Source organism: Tupaia chinensis, unplaced genomic scaffold (assembly GCF_000334495.1).
Source record: "Tupaia chinensis unplaced genomic scaffold, TupChi_1.0 Scaffold000208_1, whole genome shotgun sequence".
NCBI lineage: Eukaryota > Metazoa > Chordata > Mammalia > Scandentia > Tupaiidae > Tupaia > Tupaia belangeri.
In genome coordinates this window covers 1,096,199-1,119,324 of record NW_006159683.1, presented here as the reverse complement: position 1 = coordinate 1,119,324, position 23,126 = coordinate 1,096,199, and the positions used below count along the sequence as shown (strand labels likewise).

Sequence of the window (23,126 nt, the reverse complement as noted above, 5' to 3'; positions counted from 1 at the left end):
GACATGCATTATTCTTGGGAAGATGAAGTTTCCATCCCTGATGTTAATCATCTCCTTTGCTGACCACTGAGAAAAGGGCAAAGCCAAGAAGTTTTTTGTTTTGTTTTGTCTTGTTTTGCTAGCAGCTTTCATTTTTGTTATACATTTTATTTGTGCAATTCAGTTACTTTTTTTTTCTTTTTTTCTTTTGTTTGGTTCTTTGTTTTTTTCTTATTTCTCATCATCACTTCATATGGGCAGTGAAAATTCAGAGGAGCGACAGGCAACTTACCTGGGATTCCTGGGCCAGCAACCACTGCAGCCTTCACACCAACCATCACTATAACACGTATCATCCTGACCATTGCAGAGTGCCAGCCCTGACAGTCCCGAAAGCGCCTCCTCCAAACAGCCCTCGTAATGTTCCAGGCTTTCTCTTCTTGGTCTTTTATTTAAATTATATTCTTTCCACCCTTCCTCCTCTAATTCATTACATTTAGCTTCATGAGTGTCATGTTGTTTCGTTTTGCTTTGTTTTGTTTTGTAGTAGCAAATGATCATTTCTGGCATCACCTAAGACTTTTCTTTCTGAAGACATTTATCTTTAGGAAAGGATGTAAATATTCTCAATGTTTTCTACATGGTTCACAAAATAACAGTTCAGAATATTATATAGAGCTCAATGTTCTCAGTTACGTGTGTATATGGAATCACTAATGAAATTCATGTAGAAAGTATTTATGAAAATGAGATCATGTGTCTGATGTATTGCGTTATCAAGAAACTTGTTTTAACAAAATTTTTTTAAAATTTTGTCTAAAGCAAAATTCAGAGTCTGTCTGTGTTCCTATGTGTTAATAAGGATCTTGCTGCCCTGCAGCATTTATAGGCTTTCATAACTCTGAGATCAAAAGTACTGTCTCATGGCTCCTGAGGCCTGGTCTCTGTCTGGCTAGGATCCTTCTTGCCATTGCTATGCAGCATGTTTGTCTTTCTGGAGTCTTACTGGCTGGCAAGTGTGGTGGGCTCACGTCCCACCTGAGAATGCTGTGCCAAGTCTTTTCTCTCTTACAGCAGCTTTGGTGTCTTCATCCTTCTCTCCTACCTCCATGAGTGCGTACAGCCTGAGTTCCCTCAACATGGGGACTTTACCTCGAAGCCTCTACTCCACTAGTCCACGTGGAACCATGATGAGGAGGAGACTGAAAAAGAAAGACTTCAAAAGCTCATGTAAGTGAAACACCAGCCAGCATCATTTGGGCTGGAGAAAATGCCTGGGTGTATGGGAGTTGGAGTCTCCAAAATACTGAAACGTACAGGAAGAGTGTTTTACAGTGTCTAAATGATCAGGAAAACACTAAGTGGCTGACAGCTCTGTGCCCAAACCATGGACATGATGCTCATTATTTCTGTGATAATGGTTACACTCAATATAATTTCAGACTGAATTAGTTCATACTACTTCTAAGATTTTTTTTCTTCCTTTTTATTTTTTTGATGTCAGTCACAACCAAAGATGTGATCTTTCTCTTTAAGATTCCTTCTATATATCCTGGATACTTTGCACATGAAACCTTTGTTCTTAATATCTTACTCTCCAGAGCAATTTTGTGAAACTGTACCTCCTTTTCATAAATATAGGAATCTCATGCATTGTTTAATGTTATTGCAAATTTCATTCTAAATTATATTTTATAACCTCTCCCAAAAAGGCAGCAATTCTGAGCATTTCTTTTCAAACAATATCTCAACATGTCTCACTCCCCACATTTTCATGAGCTTATCTGATTGAGAATTACTGCTCTAACATATATTTATTACCCTCTGTGGCTTTGGAGGGCCTTTTTGCAACATGCATCCTCAAGTCTAGGAATTTCAACTATGATTTTTGGAAATACTATCTTCTATGACAGTCAGTACAACATATTTCCTATGAAAGACTAGGAGAATATAGATGACTATTTGCTTTGGGGTATTGGTTGTATGCATAAAGAAAAATAGGGGTGATTGAACACCTCAACCAAGAAAAAACATTTATCACTTGTCCATTTTTTTTTCTGTTAGGAGAGATCATAATTTCTCATCATAATCACATAATTTTTACAGTCTGAATGAATATATATATATGTATATATATATATACATATATATACACTAATATGTACCCGAGATAATCTTAAAAAGTTCATGGGAGATGCATATTATGAAAAAACTATGAATGGATTTTAATTTTTATTTTGCGCCAAAATAAACCTGTACTTTAGTTCCATCTTCCCACAAGCTTCTTGAAGTCCCTTTGTATATTTGTGCTAGAACAGTATCTGGTAAATACTAAGCACTCTTTCATTGTTACCTGTTGTAAGAAGCTAGCTATTATATTGTTGGATATGAATTGTTACATGTGAAAACCTGTTGACGTTACTCTCAAAGTTAGGCATTTTTCACAGTGATTTTACTTTGGCATAATATGCAAGTATTGAGTCTTCATACAATGTCTTCAGGATTTGCAATAGATATTTGTATATAAATTTTTTCATGTATGATGCCTTCAGGTAGTCATGGCTAATAGCCCTCAGCAAAGAATAATTAGAACAAATTTGTCAATGTTTATACTTCTGCTAAAAGCTCACCATTTGTTTGTGTTAGGTAAGACTTGCTATGGTGATAAAGGCCATTAGTGAATACAAATGAATGATAATTTGTTTGGTTATCTCAGGTTGATATTTACACATCTTAAATTTTGGATTAGGAAAACCAAGCTGAGGCCACATTATCACTAATATTCATAACTAACTCATAAATTCTCACCTTAATCAGCATAGTTGAAATATGAACAGAGTCCATGTTCGAGAAATATCTAGTTATTTGTGTTTGCTGTAGACATTGGTCGCCGGAGCTCACTGATGATTTACATAATAATGTTTATAAATATGTCTCAGAAGATCATCTACATTTTATATTTTAATCAAACAACAAAGTCTAAAATGCTGTGAACTTGTAATCCCACTTTAAAAAGGTCTAAAAAAATCGTATTTCAAATTCAGAAACATATAAACCAAAAAACAATGGAGAATTTATTTTCTTGTCTTTCCTTTCCTTTCATTTTCTTTCTTTTTTTCTTTTTTCTTTTCTTTTCTTTATTGTTTAAGTTTGGTATGGTCACACGAGATGTGAAAGTCTTCCCAAACAACTGATAATAAAAGTTGTATTGCCACTCTCACTACACGGTGGTTTATTTCCACCACTTTATTTATGTCTTTATTCTGTGCCACCATTCGCTGCCCCCTTTCTAATACTTATGTTTCCATAACAACCAGGTCATTTGTATGGATGGTGAATCATGGCAAAAGTCACAAATATAATAAAGAGTCTTTTTGTTGTATTGATAATGAGTTGAGGCCAGAGCTTGCAAAACAGAAAGATTCTTACATGTGTTTCCAGTACAAAGTAAGGACATGGCCAGAGGAAGAATGAAATCTTCTCACATAAATATTAATATATTCTTTATCATTGACTAACGGAGAAGATATAAGAAGTCTCTGAAAAACCTGTTACAAGGATTAAAGCAGGAAGGTACTATGTTTGTTTCACAGGAAGAATGATGACTATACAGAGCACTGGACTTTGAGAAGTGTCACAAAGCCCAGGGAGGTTTGAGAGACATGTCATAGAGGGAATCCTCTTATCCCCTCTTCTGGAATCTTACTGGCCTTCCCCATGCTGCCTGGTCTGTCCCTTTTATTCCACAGAGGCCAAGGCTTTTTCCTGAGCCCCATTTCCCCCTTGTCCTGTCAGAATGACTAAGCAGTAATCTAGCTAACTCCTTTGCTTTCTGCTTCTTGCGCCTGTACACAGAGCCAGTACAGAGACTGCTTGTTGTTCTCAGTCTGCCTCCATTGCAGCCAGGAAAAGCAGTTAGAACTGATTTCCAGAATGGTCTTTGCGTCTTTTGTTATCATCACTTACTACTAGGGAGGGTGCCATCAAAAAGAGTTAAAAGAAAGAAGATGAAAAAACCTAACAACTTCTCTGGTCCTTTCCGTCAACCCCTGAAAAAAGAACGGAACATAAAGGCAGCATAATGGTAAGCTTTTATAAGTGACCATGAAGGGAGCCCTTGAGGGAGACATTGGAGAAGGGAGCTGTTGAGCAGCTCTACTGCTCTACTAAACTGGATCATGTGACACATTGTGTGTTGGATCTACAGCAGGTTGACTCTGATTAGACATTAAAGACAGAAGTCTCAAATTACGGATCAAAGAATAAAAACACATTATCCAAGTTGTCTTTGGCTGCTCCTGCCCTTCCTTACAGTTGGAAAGGCAAACATGGACAAAAATACAGCCATTCCTTGCAAACCTGGAGAGTTGTGAACAGAACCCTCCGTGTGTGAATGGCAACAGAATAGAACAGACATGAATCCTGAGCATAACTTCAGCACACACCAGTTAGCAGGATTCAGACATGGGGGGGTCAGCAATTGAGCCATTTCCATCTTCACTTTGAGAAGTAGACACACCTCCAGTCAGAGCCAGAAGCTCACAGCTTAGTGCTGACTGAATATCTTGTAGGACTTTCTGCCATTGGAAAGGGAATCCATCATACAAAAGTTTAAACTACTGGGTTGTACCTTGTAAATCATAATTATTTTCTTTTGCTGGTTGGCCACATTAATGAAGTAGGATAATCAAGCTCTCATCTTGTTCTCCTCTAAATAATATTGGTTGTTTTTCTTTCAGCTCGTCATCTTTAAATCTACTATTTATCTTTTTTATGCCTTGTAGTAGTTTTGAAGATTTTACAGTGTGTCAGTAATCAATACATATAATTTCAAATGAAATTTTACCGTTTCAAGAGAAAGATTCCAATGTGTCAGAGGACTTTGTAAGTTTCAGAGTTAATTTTAATATCCTAAATTATGTAATATAACCCTACACTTCCGATATATAGACTATAACTTCAAATCATTATAAATGCAATGTATCATATATAAATTTAATTTAAATAATAAATTTCATAATAATTTCTATCACCTCAACTTTCTTCAGATAGAACTTATATAGATGATATCTACTCTAACTAGTACTTATTTCTATTTTCAAAATCTTCTGTAGAATGAAATTCCCCAACTCCTTTCTCTGTTCCAAAAAATGTTGTATGTCTCTCCTTGGAAAAAGCCTTTACGAAAGCTAATTTAATCCCACCATTTACTAATATCAATTGATCCGTTTCTTCTTGATTCTTTCTTGGTGAAGATTATGAACAATTGTCTTAAAGATTCGAAAGCAATTTTTAACTCCAATTAAGTAGTCCAAAAATCAATACCAAAATGAGAACTCAAAGAAAAATTATTAATATAAACCTAAGTGGTATAAAGGTTGAAGTGGCTGGATCCCACATGGCCAACTGTGTATTCAAGCCCATCACTGAACTACAGCTTGACTAATGGCCAGGTATGAGTGCACACATACACAAAATTCAAATATCTCTCTGAATATTTCTGGGAAGCCCTATAGCAAACAAAAAAAAAAGAAAGAAAATGTTTTCATGTAAACCTATAGAAAGATTCCTATAGCAAACAAAAAAAAAAAAGAAAGAAAATTTTTTCATGTAAACCTATAGAAAGATCCACAGGAAGAGTATTTCTGTTGAAGTTCAAAAAGCTTCTAAGTGACTTAGAAGATGTATAGAAGTAACTTGCCCCATAGACAATGTACTGACATTGTACTCCTATCTGCTGTGAGAAAGAACTGGAAAGAAACACAGCTCTCTAAGTTCTTGCCTATGGAAATGGAATCTTCTAATGATTTTTTTGCCACAGTAGAAAATAGTAAGGTCTTGAGAGCAAAGTACTCTTGACATCAGTGAAGCTACACTAGAAAATAGCATCTGAATTAACATGCTAACTCATATGTCGGACTTTGGAATTGTGGCGGCTGCCTTTACCCCCCACTGCAGGCTACTTTAACCTTAGGAGAGCTGAGGCAGAAGGATGATGGTGCTTCTTAAGGAGAAGTAGATTTTTTTCCTTGTTCCTCCTGCATAAATGGTTCACCTCACCCTACTGACTTGTCAATTACGACCACATTAAAAAGCTTGAGTCCTGAAGAAGGATTTCTACTTCTAGTTTTTTAGGACAGCTCAGCTGCATCTACAGGAAGTGTTGGTCCCAACGAGGAAAATGTAGATGATAGCACAAAATGTGATTCATTCCACACCTCTTCAGCAGGTGTGACTGTTCCAGGCACTAGGATTTTAGAGATTGAAAGATCTGGTTCCAGCCTTTCAAGAACTTCAAGTCAAGTGGAGAGACAGGCAAATGAAATGCGATAAAACACTAAAATAGGTCTACATACGAGAAATATGGAAAATGTAGAAAAATAAATACCTGATTCTACCTGGATAGAGCTGGAAAAAAGACGTTGAAAACCCAGGAGAAGGGATAGAAGGGCAGAGGATGCAGTATAGGCAAAGGTGCAGATTGCACAAGCAGGACTGGAGTTCGTGGCCTATGATGGGAGTGTAGAGAAACGAGAAACTGGATTTGCAAAATAAAATGAATGTATGTGGGTTCTCATGTGCCCTGCTGTGGGTGAGACATTTGTTCTCTAGGAAATATGAAGCCACTGAAAAATTCTAAACAGGGAGATTAATAAGGCCACTCTGCAGCAAGTTGAAGACTCTTAGCATAAGACAAAAATCAGAGGCACTGGTTAAAAGTCTACACAGTAATCTATAGAAGTGACTGTGAGGCCATACTCGGGGAGAATAGATAAGTTGAGGTGTTATGATAAAGGAAAATGTTATCTAGCAATAATACCTAGAAAGCATTAAGCTTGAAAGGATATATATATATAATTAAAAATAATAAGAGCCTGAATTAAAATACTAAAATTAATAAGGGAAAAGAAAATTTATATGAAGTATATATGAAGTATATTTCAGTACTCATCCTCAAAGGACTTAGCAACCCATTGAATTTGAGAAAATGGGGAGTTGTATGTTCAAGCCTTGAGAACTATAAACCTGATGGTCCCATTGATAAAAATGATGGTGGCCATAAGATAAGGAAGGTGATTATGTCGATATGAAAACGCGGAGTTTGAAGAGTCAGGAGACATGTCTGTGATTGAGATATCTATCAAGCTAGAAACTAGAACCAGAAATCAGGGAAACATATTTAAGAAGATGAACACAGAGGTCTTATTATAGATGCATTGGAAATGAATGAGGGAAAGAATGAAAGTAGAAAACACACAGCACAGACCCATGAGCGACTCTGGTTCAAGTACAGGAGGAAGCAAAAGAACTGGCGAGGGCTGAAAAAGCAAGAAACTGAGAACAAAGTTGCATGGAAAATTAGAGAGCAATTCAGAAAGAAAACAATGGTTTCAAAGCCAATTACTGCCAAGTAACTAGAGCAAATGAAGCCATTGATTTGGGCAACCAGGAAGCCTTGGTGAGAGAAGTTTCAGTACAGGGTAAAGGAAGAAGCCAAATTTTAAGACGTTTTAGAATCAATACAAATCTATAGACAAGTTGGAAAACTAGAGGAGTGAGTATAGAAAAATTTGGGAAAGCATCCAGAACTTTTTTGTTTGTTTGTTTGTTTCAGCACATATGTCATAGGAGAGGTAGAAATGCTATACAAGGAGTTAGCCTTGAAATGAAAGGAGGGATACATCTTTCCAAAGTAGGAAAAATACAGAAAAGAAAACAAATAATAATATTAGAGAAACTAAGGTTGAGGAGAATGTTGCTTATGGAACTCTTGTCAAATGATTGGATCTTTTCAGTCTTGCAGAAAATGAAGTAAACTTTGATCCTTATAAGGGTAGAATGTACCAATGAGATTTGTTGTTGTTTAGAAGCCAGGCCTGTGAAGAATCCTGCAAGATGCCAAAATATTACACAATAAAGGAACCCAGGGCCAAATGGAGAGTAATGTGGCTTTGGAGTGACTTTCCCAAGCACTCTTCATCAACTTATTGTAGTCATTATAGTGGAGTTGACAGGGCATTACCAAGAGCATAGAGTATATGAGTACAGAAAATCACGAGATTCAGAATCTCTGATACCAGAACCCAGTGACAGAGGTGCACACTGCTAAGACACTGCTACTCAAAGGATGAGTCCACCTGGGACACTTGGGCTACCCAAGCAGATTGAAGTGGTGGCATGGACCTGTGGTTCTGCTAGCTGAGAGGCTGGGACAAGAGGATCCCAATATGGGGAGACTCTGTCAAAATCAAAATAAGTCTGTCTTTCTCCCACTCATATAGGTGGTACATCTGCTAGTCTCAGAGATTTTTTAAAGAAGTTCATTAAAATCTTTGATGCTATCCCACTGCTAGATGAAGGTTGAGAATAAGTATAGCCTTGCCACTCTCAAGACCACACTTACTTACATTAATTGTTACTTCAAAGGAGAAGATCAATAAAACTTAAGTACAAATGGCTAGAGTGAAAAAACAAACAAACAAACAAACAAACAAAAACACGTTAGGAGAGCCAGCTCAACTCCCTCTTTCCTAGATAGGATATCTAAACACAGAGAGACAAAATGACTTATGCCAATGTCCCCGGCCGCTGCTTAGTGGAAGCACCAGGACTAGGACCCATGTACCTGACTGCAAGGCCATACTCCATACTCTGACAGATTTGAAAAGCAGGGGCATAATGAGCTACACTGGTGTTGTGACTGGCATGTCTCAAATATTGGGAAGGTTCATTAATCCTGTTCAACTCCTGTTAAACGTTTTGCTAGAAGACCAGAACGTAACCTTCCACTATTGCCAATGAGCTTTTATCAGAGACATATCTATTTTGGAAATTGATATTCCTAGTGCTTGCTCCAACATAAAGTCATTCTTTTTTGTGTTTGTTCCTCTAGTGTCTTTAGCCTCTAGCACGGTGGGCTTGGCTGGGCAGGTTGTTCACACCGAAACCACAGAGGTTGTTCTGACAGCAGATCCTGTCACAGGATTTGGGATCCAACTGCAGGGCAGCGTGTTTGCCACAGAGACTCTTTCTTCTCCTCCTCTGATTTCTTATATTGAAGCTGACAGCCCAGCAGAGAGGTGAGACACTTTCTTTCATAGCATCTTTTCTGGTCTGCATTTCTAGTGTTGGCTCTGTGAATGACTAATAAATTATGGAACAATGCTCAATGCAGGAAATGCAAGACATAATGAACTCTGTTCTGACAGTAACACTTTATGTTCTTGATCAGGTTTGAGAAGAATAATGAGTATGAATGCCTTTATCTAGCAGATTTTGTCTATCAGGAGACTACAGCCTATATTAATTAAAAAGGGAAAAATCCATATCAAAAGTCTGAAGTTCACACTTTAATCATTTCTCTGCCATGGGAACATTCATCATTACTAAATATTAGTTCAGATCAGAATCTAACAATACCATAGTTTTGAATTATTGATTCTGTGGGAGACTCCAGGATTCCCTTTTTATTACTGTAATCATGAAATGTGAGAGGACAAAACATTGATTGCATTTGACCTAATATGATGCCCGCAGCATTGACTAAGCAAGACCAAATGGTTATGCTATTTTGCAAATATCAAAAAAGGTAGATTTGGCACACTTGGTTTGATAACTATTTACTCTATCTACAACCTCTAATGTATGGTTCTAAATTAGATGTGGGGTGCTACAGATTGGAGACAGAGTGATGGCCATTAATGGAATTCCAACTGAAGACAGCACCTTCGAGGAAGCCAATCAGCTCCTCCGAGACTCTTCGATCACGAGCAAGGTCACACTGGAAATCGAGTTTGATGTTGCAGGTATAATCATATCATCTCAAGTCAGTGGCAGAGTCAGGAGTGGACTGCATGTGAATTATTTTGGTTTTGTGGCAGAGGGGAAACTATTTTCTTTTATATATGGAACATATTTTTGTTTAGAAGGTATAGGGTGTTATTTTGAATTGAACATTGTTTTTGTATTATTCATTAAAATGTCACCACAAGAACAACTGAAAATAAATGTGACAAATTGAATAACTAATAGCCACTACAGAGGTGATAAAAAAAAATACAGCCTTTGTTTATTCTTTCTGACTTTCCCCTGCATGCTAGAGAAACCACATTCTTCAGGTGTACAGACAAGGAAAGCCTCTCTTTGACCCTTCACACTACAAAGAATATATCAAAGTTCTCTAGAAAGCAATAAAAATTCATAGATAGATTTATATAAGCCCTGTACATAAATATTTATTCTTTAATGTTAAAGAGAAAGTAGACCAGATATTTGTTTAAAATGACAAGGAAGACTTTATTCACAACTATGGCAATAAGGGTCAAGAGTATTGCAACAGAAGAGGAAACTGAACTCCAAATACAGCCAGGGAAGCTGGGAATGTATAGCCAATGGACAAGGTGAGGGAGTGTTTGGATGGAAAATTACTAAAAGGGGGACTGGCGGGTGGGGTGGTAGTTAATGGCACTGGACTCATACATGGCCAACCATGGTTTGAGTCATATATCTGGTGACTTGCTTTCTCACTTTCCCTCTCTATCTCTCTTTCTCTTACTCTTTCCTTCTCTGGTCAAATAAATAAATAAATAAAGTTAAATAAAATAATTATTTTTTAAAAAATTACTAAAAAGTACTTGATTGGCTATTAAAGGTAGGGGGAGGATTCTTGCTAAACTGATTCAGCCAAATCCTTGGTAACATTGAGCTCACAGACCAAATAGACCCAAGACAAGACCTAGACAGTAGGAGGGCTCAGAGGAGCCTAACTAAAGTTTTGAACATAGAGGGAGTTCTAGTCAGAAGCTTGTAAGTGTATCAAATTTAGAGGTAGGTGCTAGTTCTCCTTTAAGAAAGTTGCCTTCACACAGTAAAATGCTACCCCACAGACCCAGTAACATTTACCAGTTAGTAATAGTCATTTGGACACAGGGGTTGCATTTTCCAACAAATATTTGCTGAGCTTTTACTGTGAACCAGTTAGTTCTCTAAACAATAGAAATGTAGTAGACAGAAAAGAAAGGAGGGAAATAAATCTGTCTTCATGATGTTTAACATTGCAGTAGCACAGAAAGTTAATTTTAAAATTAACAATATAAATTTAGATAGTAACACAAAGGGCCTTCAAAAGTTCATGGAAAATGAATATTATGAAAAATCTAGGGAATCAGCAGTTAGCGTAATGGCTATGTCGCTGGACTCCCATGTAATTGACTACGATTCGCGTCCCGGACCCGGTGGCTTAGAACTCACGTCGGGTGCGTGTGCGTGCGTGCCCAAGATCCCGAGAGGAGAATGGAGGAGAAGGGACTGCGGTGTGACCATCTCCCCGGGGGGTGATTTCTCACTTTCTGTCTCTATGTCTCTCTCTGTCTGTCTGGCGAGCATGCGCGCCCTATAGCGAAAACCTCTCAAAAAAAAAAATCTATACATAGATTTCAAGGGTTTTTTGTGCCAAAACAAACTCATACTTTGATTTCATGTTTCCAAGAAACATTTGAAGTCCCCTTCCAAATGCATTGAGGAAAACAAAAATAAAAAATAAAAAAATAAAAGACTAGAGAGTTAGAAAAGACTAGAGAGTTAGAGAATCCCTGTGGGGGAGCTATTTTTATAGGATGATTCTCTACAGAGGTAACATTGGAGCAAAGACTGAAGGGTAAGAAGAAGCCAGCCATTCAAAGATCTGAGAGAAAAGCATTCCAGGCAGAGGCAACAGCCAGTAGAAAGATGACTACTTTAGGAAGAGCCTTCTGAAATGTAAGGACAGAAATAACAGGAGCAGAAAAACCAGTTAGGAGATTGTAGTAGTTGGACAGGTGATGAATAATCATGGCTTGACAAGGCGATAATGCTAGAGATGGTGACAAATAATGAAATTTAGAATAAATAAATAAATAAATAAATAAATAAATAAATAACAAATAGTGAAATTTAGGACATGGCGAAGCAAGGCTAACAGAACTTGCTTATGGATCAGACAGAGAAGATGAGGAAAAGAAAAGGGATCTTGGATGAATTCTGGAATGTGAGAGTGAGCAAATAGATAGCGATGTCTAACTGAGGAGAAGACTGAAAAACTGGAAATTTGGGGATAACAAAAAGAGTTCAAATTCAGTCATGGGTTTGCAAATCCACTGCCAACGCTAGAGAAAAAAAGACAAGTACATACATCCATTTTTTAATTCAAAAGACAATGATTGAATGTCAGTTACTAAGTGCTAGACTCTGGGTTATGTTCAGATTAGTAAAAGAGAAAATAGAAAGGATCAATATCCTCAAATAACTTATAGCCAAGAGAAAGAATTGCTGAAAAGATAAAATCAGACTTGCTGAATTTGTGTTACCATTAGAATGCAGAAAGAAGTGCCCAGAAAAATGCACGAATTTTCTCCCAAACCTGGGATTGGGGGTCTGGAGGACCAAGGAGTTAGCAGCATGTCCGTGGCTATTAATTGGATTGTCCTTGGAATAAAGGACATCATTGGAGAAAGAGTGATATAAGAAAGAGACCAAAGAGAGGACTCTGCCTGAGGATTAGTAAGATTTAAAGAGGAAAGATGTTAGCAAAGGAGGTAAAGATGCAGTATGAGAACTGAGAGGTGAACCAAAAGAAGCCGAAGAGTTTCAAGGCAGAAGTCATGATCAATAGCTTAAAGATGTAGTAAGGAATTCAAATGACATTAGGCAGGAAATGTCCTTTGGATTTGGCCATTAGGAAGAAAGATGTTGCCAGAGTAGCTTCAGGGTTGTCGGGGGCAAAAGTCAGATTGCAGACAGTTAAGAAGCTGAGTAAAGGGTCAGAGGTACAGGCAAACTATGCTTGTTGTCTGCCTAGGAATTGGGTTTGAGAAGAGGATTTGGCAGGAAAAATGCATTGAATGGATGAAAGAGACTGTAGATTACTGTGGGCTCCTCTTTTTAGAACTTCTGTTACATTTGGTTATGTACTCCTTGCTGCTCTTACAACCTGATCTTCTACTTTTAAAAAAAATTGTTTTTTTAATTTAATTTTATTTGTTATTTTTATTTATTTTTTAATTTGACCACAAACAGAGAGAGGGAGAGAATGGGTAAGTGAGAAAGCAAGCCACCAGGTCGAAGACTGTAACTTCAGTCAGCCTTGTGGGAGTCCAGCACCTTAACCACCACATCACCTGCTGGCCCCATCTTCTCCTTCTTTTATATTGCCTTATATTCTCTGCTCAGTACTTCTTAACCAGGGTCAGTTTTGTCCCAGAAGACTTTTAGCAAGGTCAACAAATTTGGCTGTAGAGATAAGAGGTAGGACAAAAGATAAGAAGGGGATTCAGAGTTCAGAAAGGAAATATTTTGCTTTCTTTTGTGGCTTTTTAAAAAATAGTATTTTTCTTTATTCAGGGTAAAGTATGCACACACAAGAGAGACCGAGACAGTGAGAGAGTGAGACATGAGGAACACCCACAAGGTCTGGTCAAAAGGCAATCCCCTTTCTGTAGTCCTCCAGCCTGTTGGATCTTGGACACTCTCACATGTGCCTGGCATGTGTCAGGCTGACTGTGCAGAGACTCAAGCCACAGTCACCATGCAGGATCCAGCTTCTCTTGCACGGCACATTACACCTGCATGTTTTGTTAAGATCGGAGAAATATGAGCATGTTTGAGGCCTTAAATGAATGAGAAAGAGACGAGATCATGATAAAATCAAATGTCTAAAAGAATGAGAAAGGAAGAGGCAACTGAAACATAAATAGATAATAGTTTAGGACAGAGGAGAGAAGACCTCTTCCTGTGAATTTGAAGAAACAGATGTGAGAATATAAATACATTCTTAGCTCTGTTTGAGTTGTTCATGTAAGAATTATTAAGTAGGGGTAATAGCAGTGTGGGGAGTTGAAAAGAATGATGAAGGATTAATAAATGGGGCTAGGAATAGCTAACTGGGGGCTAGGAATGAGAAAACCAACCTGAAGCATGTGAAGGGCTTTTCAGGGTGGGTGGTAGACCAGACAGTCTGGAAGCTTTAAGGTTAGAGCAGTGCCATCCAGGGTGGCAAAGCAGGTTTTTGTTTTTGTCAAGAGGCCTCAACTGCAGAGGTTGAAGAATAGAGAAAATAGGTTGTGCCAGAGATACAGATTTCCTGAGATGGTTCTACATCCTTGAGTCAAAGAGACTCAAAATGTGCTGGGAGAGCATGAGAATGAATATGATAATAACAAAACCATCATCATAACAGTACTTATGAAATTAGATCATTTGAACCTTACAATAGCAATGGCAGAGGGTACATTTCTCTCCTTAGATTAAGGTACACATAATTAATAGTAGGGATAGAATGGTAACACCAGCAGTGTGGTCCCAAAGGTCACTCTTCACCACTGTACTACACTGCCTGTGGAAGGATGTAAGTTGGAGAAGGATTCACATCAATATAAAATTAGCCTGATAAATGGGAAAGAAATGGAGGACTTAAAGAACTGGCAATCTTTAGAAAGAAAAATTAGAATAGTGAGAGGAAGAAGGTGAGAGAGCCAACAGGTAGGAAACTAAGATCAAAGTGACATTAGAATTTAGAATTTCAGAGAAGGCCAAGTCTCTATAGCATGCTAGTGGTGCAAGTGCCCTGCAAGGCTGAAGCCACATGGCTAAGCACCACAGGTCCATAACCCTGATTCAGCTTGAATACATGCCAGGTGTGCACACAGGCACCCAGGATCCTAAGGAGCTGGAAAGCTATGGAAAGGGAATCACAACATAGTAAGACCCTATCAAGGGTTCTCTCTCTCTCTCTCTCTCTCTCTCTCTCTCTCTCATATACATGCATGTCTTATCATTAGAAGAATTTCAGAGTTGGACAAGCAAGGCTCAAGGTAGGGGGTGGCTAAAGTCAAGGAGAGAAGAGGCAGGGCTCATTCAATCTTGGGAAATGGGAATTGGCAATACAGGGTGAGTGAGGAAGGATCATCTGTGTAGTAAGATTTCAAAAGAATGGCAGGACTTTGAATAAGGAAGAATGACCTAGCTGCACTTGGCATGCTGAAGACACAATCCTATCAAAGAATCTTTGCAATAGCTTTTCCTTTGCCTGGACAGTTCTTCCCTAACATGGTTGTGTGGTTTACTCACTTTATTCAATCTTTGTTCATATTTCATTTGCTCAAAGAAGCCTTCCCTGACTATCTCTGTCTGTCCTCTTGCTCAGATGGATGCTTCTTTTATACCCTTCTCATGCTCTGATCTTATGTTGTGTATCTATTTCTTTATTGCCACTCTTCTCCAGTAGAAAAATCTCTGAAGTCAGGGTCCTTGTACTTTTTGTTTATGAATATATCCCTAGCACCCTACATAGAGTTTGCAATACAAGAGGCCTTGTCAGTTCTTGATGAATGAATGAATGAGGTACAGTTGGCTTTCTAACAGTCTAGGATAAGAAACTTCAGTTTACATCAGGAACTAAGATCATACCCACTGTTTTTCTGAGACTCCTGATCTCTCAGTGCTGCTTAATTCTGCGTATCTTCATTGGTCTCTGTAGTTGAGTGTTCTTTTTTCTTGTACATGATTGTCCCATCTTTGCTAAAGTGCTCAGCCAGTTCTAATTTCTGATTCCTAGGAGAAAGAACCTGATTGACCCAGCTGACGTCAGGTGTCTCCTCTTGTGATCAGTTGCGGTCACTCTAAATAAGTTTGTATTTTTTACGTGCCTTTACCAGAACTTTTACTATAATAAGTTTGTATTTTTTACGTGCCTTTACCAAAACCTTTATTAGATATATAAAATTTTATGATTTTATAAAGCTATAACAACATATACACTATTTATATTCCATCTTGTTTAATATTGCATGTTAAATTCAGATCTGTAATTAATAATATCATGACTACTTGAAGTTTTTACTTTAACTGTGATGTTATCTTGTTGGAAAAAAACACAACTTGTTCAGGAAAGATGTCTCAGTGAAAAACCTATCAAATGGTGTTTGCCATCATCACTAAAGCCCCTAGTGCCTTTCCCTGCATGGGTGGGAGTTAAACGTTTACGTTGCTCACAAGGGTGTCCAAGTTGATGAATTATGATATGGTAGTTATCTCGCTGTGCCAATAATAAATGCTTCAGGCAGAAAGCAGACCAGTTGGAAAGAACGAAAATTTTGTTTACCCAAATGTGTTTTTAATTACAGTATTAACAAAGATAAAGCAAGACCAGGGAAGCACAAAATAACCACACGGGGGTCTAACAAAATAAACATCATTTGTTCTGAGATTCTATTTACTTACTCCAAACCTGTTGTTTTCCCAAATATTGAATCTCTTCCTCTTTACTAGTATTTCTTTATGAGACCTCAAATTAAATGTCTTTGCTTTAACAGCCAAATAATTATATAGGGAAAAAAATAGCAAATAGAGAATAAATCATGTTGGCATTTAAAGATTAAAATGAAGTCACAGCTTGATCAGAGAGATTCATTAGTTGATGTTTGTTCATCATTATGCGTATTTCAAGTTTTCTGTAGTCAAAAGTGATCAATTACAGTTTTCCAGGAAATGTTGATAGCTCCTCTTGTGTCATTAACAATGTTGATCTTGGTCAAGGTTCCTTGCCTGAAAAATGTGTAAAAGCCAAATGTTGCTATAGTAACTGCTCTCAATGAGTGTTTCCCAGCCCGTGCAGCCCAAAAACCTCACTTTTGTAAGCTTAGCATCTGACAAATGTTATGTACATTCACAGTATGTGTATGCAGATATACAGTATGCTCCCTTTTCCTCTCAGAGAATTTTCTCCTTAAAAAGAAAGCACAACAGTCGCACACGCATGAACTGAGTTCCGTAAACAGTGAAGCTTTGTATGCATTTACTTATGAATCATTTGTTGCTTTATTCACATAATTAAATCATTTACTCCTGCCATCCTGTGACCACTTGTGTGGTAGCTTTCTGCTAGCTCCTGTTTCCTGGGTAGAATCAACATGTCCATCAGAGATCTTTCTATGATAAGCAAGAGAAATGCACTCCCGCTAGTTTAGCCAGAGAAGTATTTACTAGAAGCACAACCTGTGTTTGGCAGCCAGGAGGGGCTAGAACCAGACATCAGGGACTGTCAAGGTCAAGCACAGACTTGTCTCCCAGATCTCATGCTCTTTCTTCGTGTGTATTTGTTTCTTTCTTCCTTCTCTGCAGACTGGTTATGGGTGCATAGGAATAAAACCTGGCCATTCCCCAAAACTTTCTTGTTCCAGTCTGCATACTAATCACAAATTCTTAAATGGTCACTTTGTGAGTGGACAAAAAATGGTAATTAGCCTTCTGTTGTTAGAGTGGTGAGTGGTCAGTACTCAGAAAAGATACAGATTGGGTGAAATATTGCATAGATTGAAAAAAAATATTTTTGGAGTAAAAATTTATGACACTTGCAATGCCTCCAGTCAGGAAGCAAAGTACACCTACGTGGTTTTTACCTAATTCATCTTTTTTGACCCCAGTATGTTAAAACTGGCCGGTCTTTTTGAAATCTATCTGTGGAAATAGTTGATTTTATCTGTCTCAAGTCATGCTGAGAAATGGGAAGTTTACACATCGCAAGGGATAGATAAATGTGTGTGGGTTCACTTCCTGGCACATCAGAGTGTTGGTTGAAGACAGCAGTGAAGCCAAAGGAATTCATTCAGCCCGTGACACTCGCCTGGTCATAGGGTGAGTGATGAAGAGTGGGAAAGGCAGCCAATGTCTTCATTCCCCTCTGAAGTGAGTGATAAAACAGAGCGGGCAGAGACGGCCAGGCAGGGTAAGACCCAGCAGTGCCACGGAGACTGACGGGAGATGTTGAGAGGTCCATATTTTGGGATTCTTTCTAGAAGCCTGGAGGGCCAAGGGAAATCAAATTTTTATTGTGTTCTCCAGTTTAACACTCTGTGGCAAACCTACTGAGTTGGAAGATCTAATTCTGGTCTTGTAAAAGTTTTACTGCCAAACTTCTCATGAGAAAGGACAAAAGGCCAAGAAGAGCAATTTAAGGCAGCACAAAGAAGGGTGTATTGTAACTCTCGCTAGGACTTTGTGAGTCTAATTCTAGCTTTCACCCCTGCCTTGGAGAGACTCAAAATGTGTTGAATACGTGACTAACGAATTGGACAAGCAATCTAAGGGCAATAGCTTTACCCACATCACAGTCACTGCCGCGAATGCTTTGTGTACCGCGTGGGGAGCTAGCCTTGAGTCACACTAAGCAAGCAGTAAAAGTAGTTTCCTCTCAGTTTTCTCTTTATGCTAATGTTTCCTGTGGTTCTCAGAGCCTCTTCCCCAAACCTTAAAGAACAGATAATAGTAGTTAGCAAGTTAGTATTGAATCGATGTTATCTCTTCAGTGGATAATTCCATTTTAACCTTATCTCTAATTGAAGGCCTCCCAGGCTGCGACGGGAATTTTAAGAAGAGTATAAGAATATACATCCATTCCTTCCATTCTCAGATATTAGTCAGATACTGACTGGTAAAGTCAACTTTGTTCTCCAGGCTTGAGATTCACCCCAGTGCACACGGGTTCCCTCTGTCACGATGGTTTTAGCTTACTTCTATTTGGTTGGCAGTACTGGAGCTTGCCATACCCTGTTGCAAGGCCTTCTGATCCTCCTGGGGACCTCAGGAAGCTCCAGTGGTTTAAAAACTAAAGGTCATCTTTGGCACAGGGACCAGACAGTTTCTGAGTTCCTGGGTTCCAGCTGTGCTCTGCATCCAGTCTGACTGGTTGAGGCCACTACCATTCTGGTTGTGAAATATATTGAATATCACCCCCCATAGCTACCTCTTCATTTATGTTTTTTACTGTCTACATTGAGAATTAAGTTACCTCTCTACCCCTAACCCTGTGTCAACAACTATCACATCAAACTGATACCTCTCCTAAAAAATCTATTCCTCTAACTACCTTCAAATAGGAAACTAAAAAATAAGAAGAAGAATTGCTGAACAGTAAACAACTCTGTTGAAAAATACAATGAAACTAAAAAATAAGAAGAAGAATTGCTGAATTTTAAACAACTCTGTTGAAAAATACAACTGGGTGGGAAAAAAAACTAGTATGATCAAACCTGGGGCTTTTAAATTTTAGCATGCCCAAGAATCACCTGGAGAACTTGATCAAAATACAGATTTTTAGTTTCCATCTCTAGTAGGTCTGATTTCATAGTTCTGGAATGATTCAGGAATCTGGGATTTTTTTTAAGTTTTTGCTTTAAGGTGCATGTGCTTGCGAGGGTGGGGGGGAGGCAGAGACAGTGAGAGTGAAAATGAGAAATCATCCCCCAGGGGGATTGCCACGCCCCAATCCTTTTTCCTCCATTCTCCTCCCAGGATCTTGGGCACACACACACACACACACACACACACACACACACACATACACTCCTGGCATGATTTCCAAGCCACCTGGTCTGGGATTTGAACCCCAGTTGATCATGTGGGAGTCCAGCGATATGATTACTACTCCATCTCTCCATCTGCTGGTCCCAGGAATCTGTATTTTTAACCTGCATTCTAGATAAATTTTATGTTAATGGTGTCCAAGTCACCCTTGAGAAATACTGAACTCATTCATTGCTGTAAGTTATGCAAAATGATGAGTGGGACAAATATTTATCCCCAGGAGCTTCATTTACCAGGATTTATAGGCACTTGGGTTGCTTCAGTTCCTACGGCTTTCACTACAGTGGATTTTGATGCCACTACTCCTGTTGTGTTTTCCTTGACTCCAGTCTCCTTGGTCTTCTATAAACACATGCGTTTTTTGGTTTTGTTTTAAATTACAGAGTCCGTGATCCCAAGTAGTGGGACATTTCATGTCAAGCTCCCGAAGAAGCACAATGTGGAACTTGGAATAACCATAAGTTGTAAGTAGAAGGTATTTCTTTCAAATTATAGAACTTATAAAGACATTAGAAAATTGTGTTGTCTAATGGTTTATAGGTGTGACAAGTGTGTTCTGTCTTTACCAAGTTTCTATGTCATAATATAGAAATGTGGAGCCAGAACCAACTCTAGCAACTACCAACCATGTGAACAGGACAAGTTACTTCAACTCACTCCAATCCTACATTTACCTGTACAGTGGAAATTAAGACATCTACAAAATATAGGATTGTTTTAATATTAAATAAAATAGGGGCCGACAGGTGGCATGGTGGTTGGGGGGTTCTGAACTTCCACATGGCCAACTGCAGTTTGAGTCCTAGACCTGGCAGCTTGCTTTCTCACTTTCTCTCTCTCTCTGGTCAAATTGAAATCAATCAATCAATCAATCAATCAAACAAACAAAGTTCAATAAAATAATTACTTTTAAAATTTTAAATAAAATAGGGGCTGGTAGGTGGAGTGGTAGTTAAGGGCACTGGACTCCCACATGGCTGACCACAGTTCAAGTCCTGGACCTGGCAGCTTGCTTTCTCACTTTCCTTCTCTCTCTCTGTCTCTCTCTGGTCAAATTAAAATAAGTAAATAAATAAAGTTAAAATAAAATAATTATTAAAAAATTTAAATAAACTAAGTTTAAATAATGTTTATTAGATAAATATTAAATAAAAATAAAACACTTATACACTTTGTATCATGCTCAGAAAGTAATAAGCACTCAGTAAATATGTGTCTCATACCTCCCCCATAAGTAATTAGATAAGCACAGAAATGCATATAGGTTTTTTGTACATTTTCGTATATTGTGGATTAAGTTTTTACAGTCATCTTATATAACAAAAATTGCATTTAGGCCCAGCCACAGTGGTGCAGGAGGGCAGCACTGTATAGTAAGTGAAGTCATGGGAGGCCCTGAGTTCGTTCCCATCCAGCCTAAACAAGTCAGATGTGGGGATGCACACCTTGTGATCCTACCTAATCAAGAGAATGAGAAGGAGGATCACAACAGGGAAAGACTATGTCAAAAATACCTCTATCGCGACCAGCAGATGGCAAAATGGTTTGTCGTGTACTCTCACATGGCTGACTGCAGGTGGAGTCCCAGATCCAGCAGCTTGAATCTCACACTGGGTGCGTGTGCACACCCAAAACCCCAAGAGAAGAATCAAGGTGAGGGATTGCAACATCTCCCCAGGGGTGATTTTTCACTTTATGTCTCTCTGTCTTCCTGTCTCTCTCTGTCTCTCTGGCAAGCACACATGCCCTATAGCAAAAAAAACCTCTCTCTCTCTAAAAATAAAAAAAGCTCTATTTCTCTCCCCTTCCCTCTATTTCCTATACTTTTTTTCATTAATAAAAAGAAAGAAAAAAAGAAGAAGAAGAAAGAATAAAAGAAACACATCTATTTATGTTTTTGTTTTTGGTTTTTTAAGAGGTTTTTGCTACACAGTGCATGTGCTCACCAGAAAGACAGAGACAGAAAGCAAGAAATTATCTCCAGGGGGGGGATGGCCACACCACAATTCCTTCTCCGTTCTCCTCTCGGGATCTTGGGCATGCATGCACACGTGCCCAACGTGAGTTTAAGTCACCGGGTCCAGGACTCGAACTACAGTTGACTACATGGGAGTGGGAGTCCAGCAACATAGCTATTACGTCAAGTGCTGGTCCCCACATTTATTTATCTTTAAGAATCTCTTCCAGCTTACCCACTATGCATCTAGAATTCATTTTATAAGACTAAAACAACATCTCTAGTAAATTCTATAATTCCTTCATTGTACCAGATGGTAGGTAAACAAACCTAAAAGAAAACTAGACCAGGGACCAGCAGTTAGCATAATGACTATGTTGCTGGACTCCCACGTAGTCAACTGCGGTTCGAGTCCTGGACACAGTGGCTTAAACTCACGCCGGGCGCATGTGCATGCGTGCCCAAGATCCTGAGAGGAGAATAGAGGAGAAGGGATTGCGGCGTGGCCATCCCCCCTGGGGGGTGATTTCTCGCTTTCTGTCTCTCTGTCTCTCTCTGTCTGTCTGGTGAGCGCACCCACCCTATAGCAAAGACCTCTCCAAAAAAAGAAAAAAGAAAACTAGACCATATAAATGTGTTTAACTCCCTCCTTTCCTTAGGCTCTAATTTTATAACTGCTTTTGTAAGATGGCTTTGAAAATTCAGCCCTAGTGGACTTTTATAGAATGGAAAGTGAGACTTTCTGTGCTCTTAGTATGCATAGAATAAGTTCATTGATAAATTCCCCAAGAAAATAAAATGACGAATGCATGAAGACCAAAGGCAACTTAGAGGCGATGGTCTTCATGGCTGTGACCAAGAGTCACTCCTTCAAGAAAGAGTGATGAGGCTGCATGGCAGTGCCCCTCTACTTTCCGTCAGATAGTGTATGTCAGTGGAAAAGGGAAACACAAAAAGAGTTCTCAGTTGGAGGGTGTGTAATGGGGCTGTCTAATTTAGCTTTAGTAATATAATCTTAATACTGAAAAGAGAAATTTTATTTATAATCAATAAACCACATGTATCTATTACAACACTAAAAGGAGAGGTGCTACAGTTCAGAATAAATGTGAAGAACGAGAAGCCAAATGTATGAGAGTCTATTCTTCCCAAACACGAAAGTTGCCTACTTGGGAAAAAAAAAAAAAAGAAAATAGGATTTTAGAGACTCTCGCCCTATTCTAGGAGGGACTAAAGTCATGAATGCCTTTGATTGGGCCACTTAGCTTCTCAGCTTGTTCATCACGAAACAAAGATGGTGTGCCCTTGTTCTATTAATAGCTCTGACTATTGTGATCAAGGGACTTGCCAGAACTTACTCTTCCAAAAATATCTAGGGCTCAAGGTAGCTTCTGCAACCCCAGGTATTTTTAAGGCTGTTCTCGTTCATCCCATTTATTTCATCCATTCGTCTACTCCATCAGAACAGGCTACAAAAGTAGTGCCTCAGAGTTGTGTAGTTACTAACCTGCTAGCAATGCACAGAGATCCTTTCATTCTTTCATTCTTCCCTTCACTCAATAAATGCATCTGCGTGTCACCTGTGCCCTAAGTCCTAGGCTAAATGTTAAGAATGCATGCCCTCCCCTTCGAGATATTTCCTGCCAGTGGGTATTCTGAAGACATCTATTCCTTGGAAGCTTCAATGACGGCTGCTATAATTATTTTACTCTGAAATTTTAATTAGATTAGTCCTTTTTTTTTTTTTGGGGGGGGAGAGGTTTTCACTATAGGGCATGTGTGCTCGCCAGACAGA

At 38.6% G+C, this 23,126-nt stretch overlaps 1 protein-coding gene across 1 annotated transcript in view; it reads left to right on the top strand.

Moving 5' to 3' along the window:
• GRIP1 (glutamate receptor interacting protein 1) overlaps positions 1-23,126 on the top strand; it is a 236,442-nt gene that overhangs the window by 149,039 nt on the left and 64,277 nt on the right. The window contains exons 12-16 of the mRNA XM_027771356.1: positions 241-396; positions 1,054-1,209; positions 8,873-9,059; positions 9,640-9,785; positions 19,758-19,838. Of these exons, the coding sequence (XP_027627157.1) occupies positions 241-396; positions 1,054-1,209; positions 8,873-9,059; positions 9,640-9,785; positions 19,758-19,838 (726 nt within the window). The remainder of the gene's footprint in view (positions 1-240; positions 397-1,053; positions 1,210-8,872; positions 9,060-9,639; positions 9,786-19,757; positions 19,839-23,126) is intronic.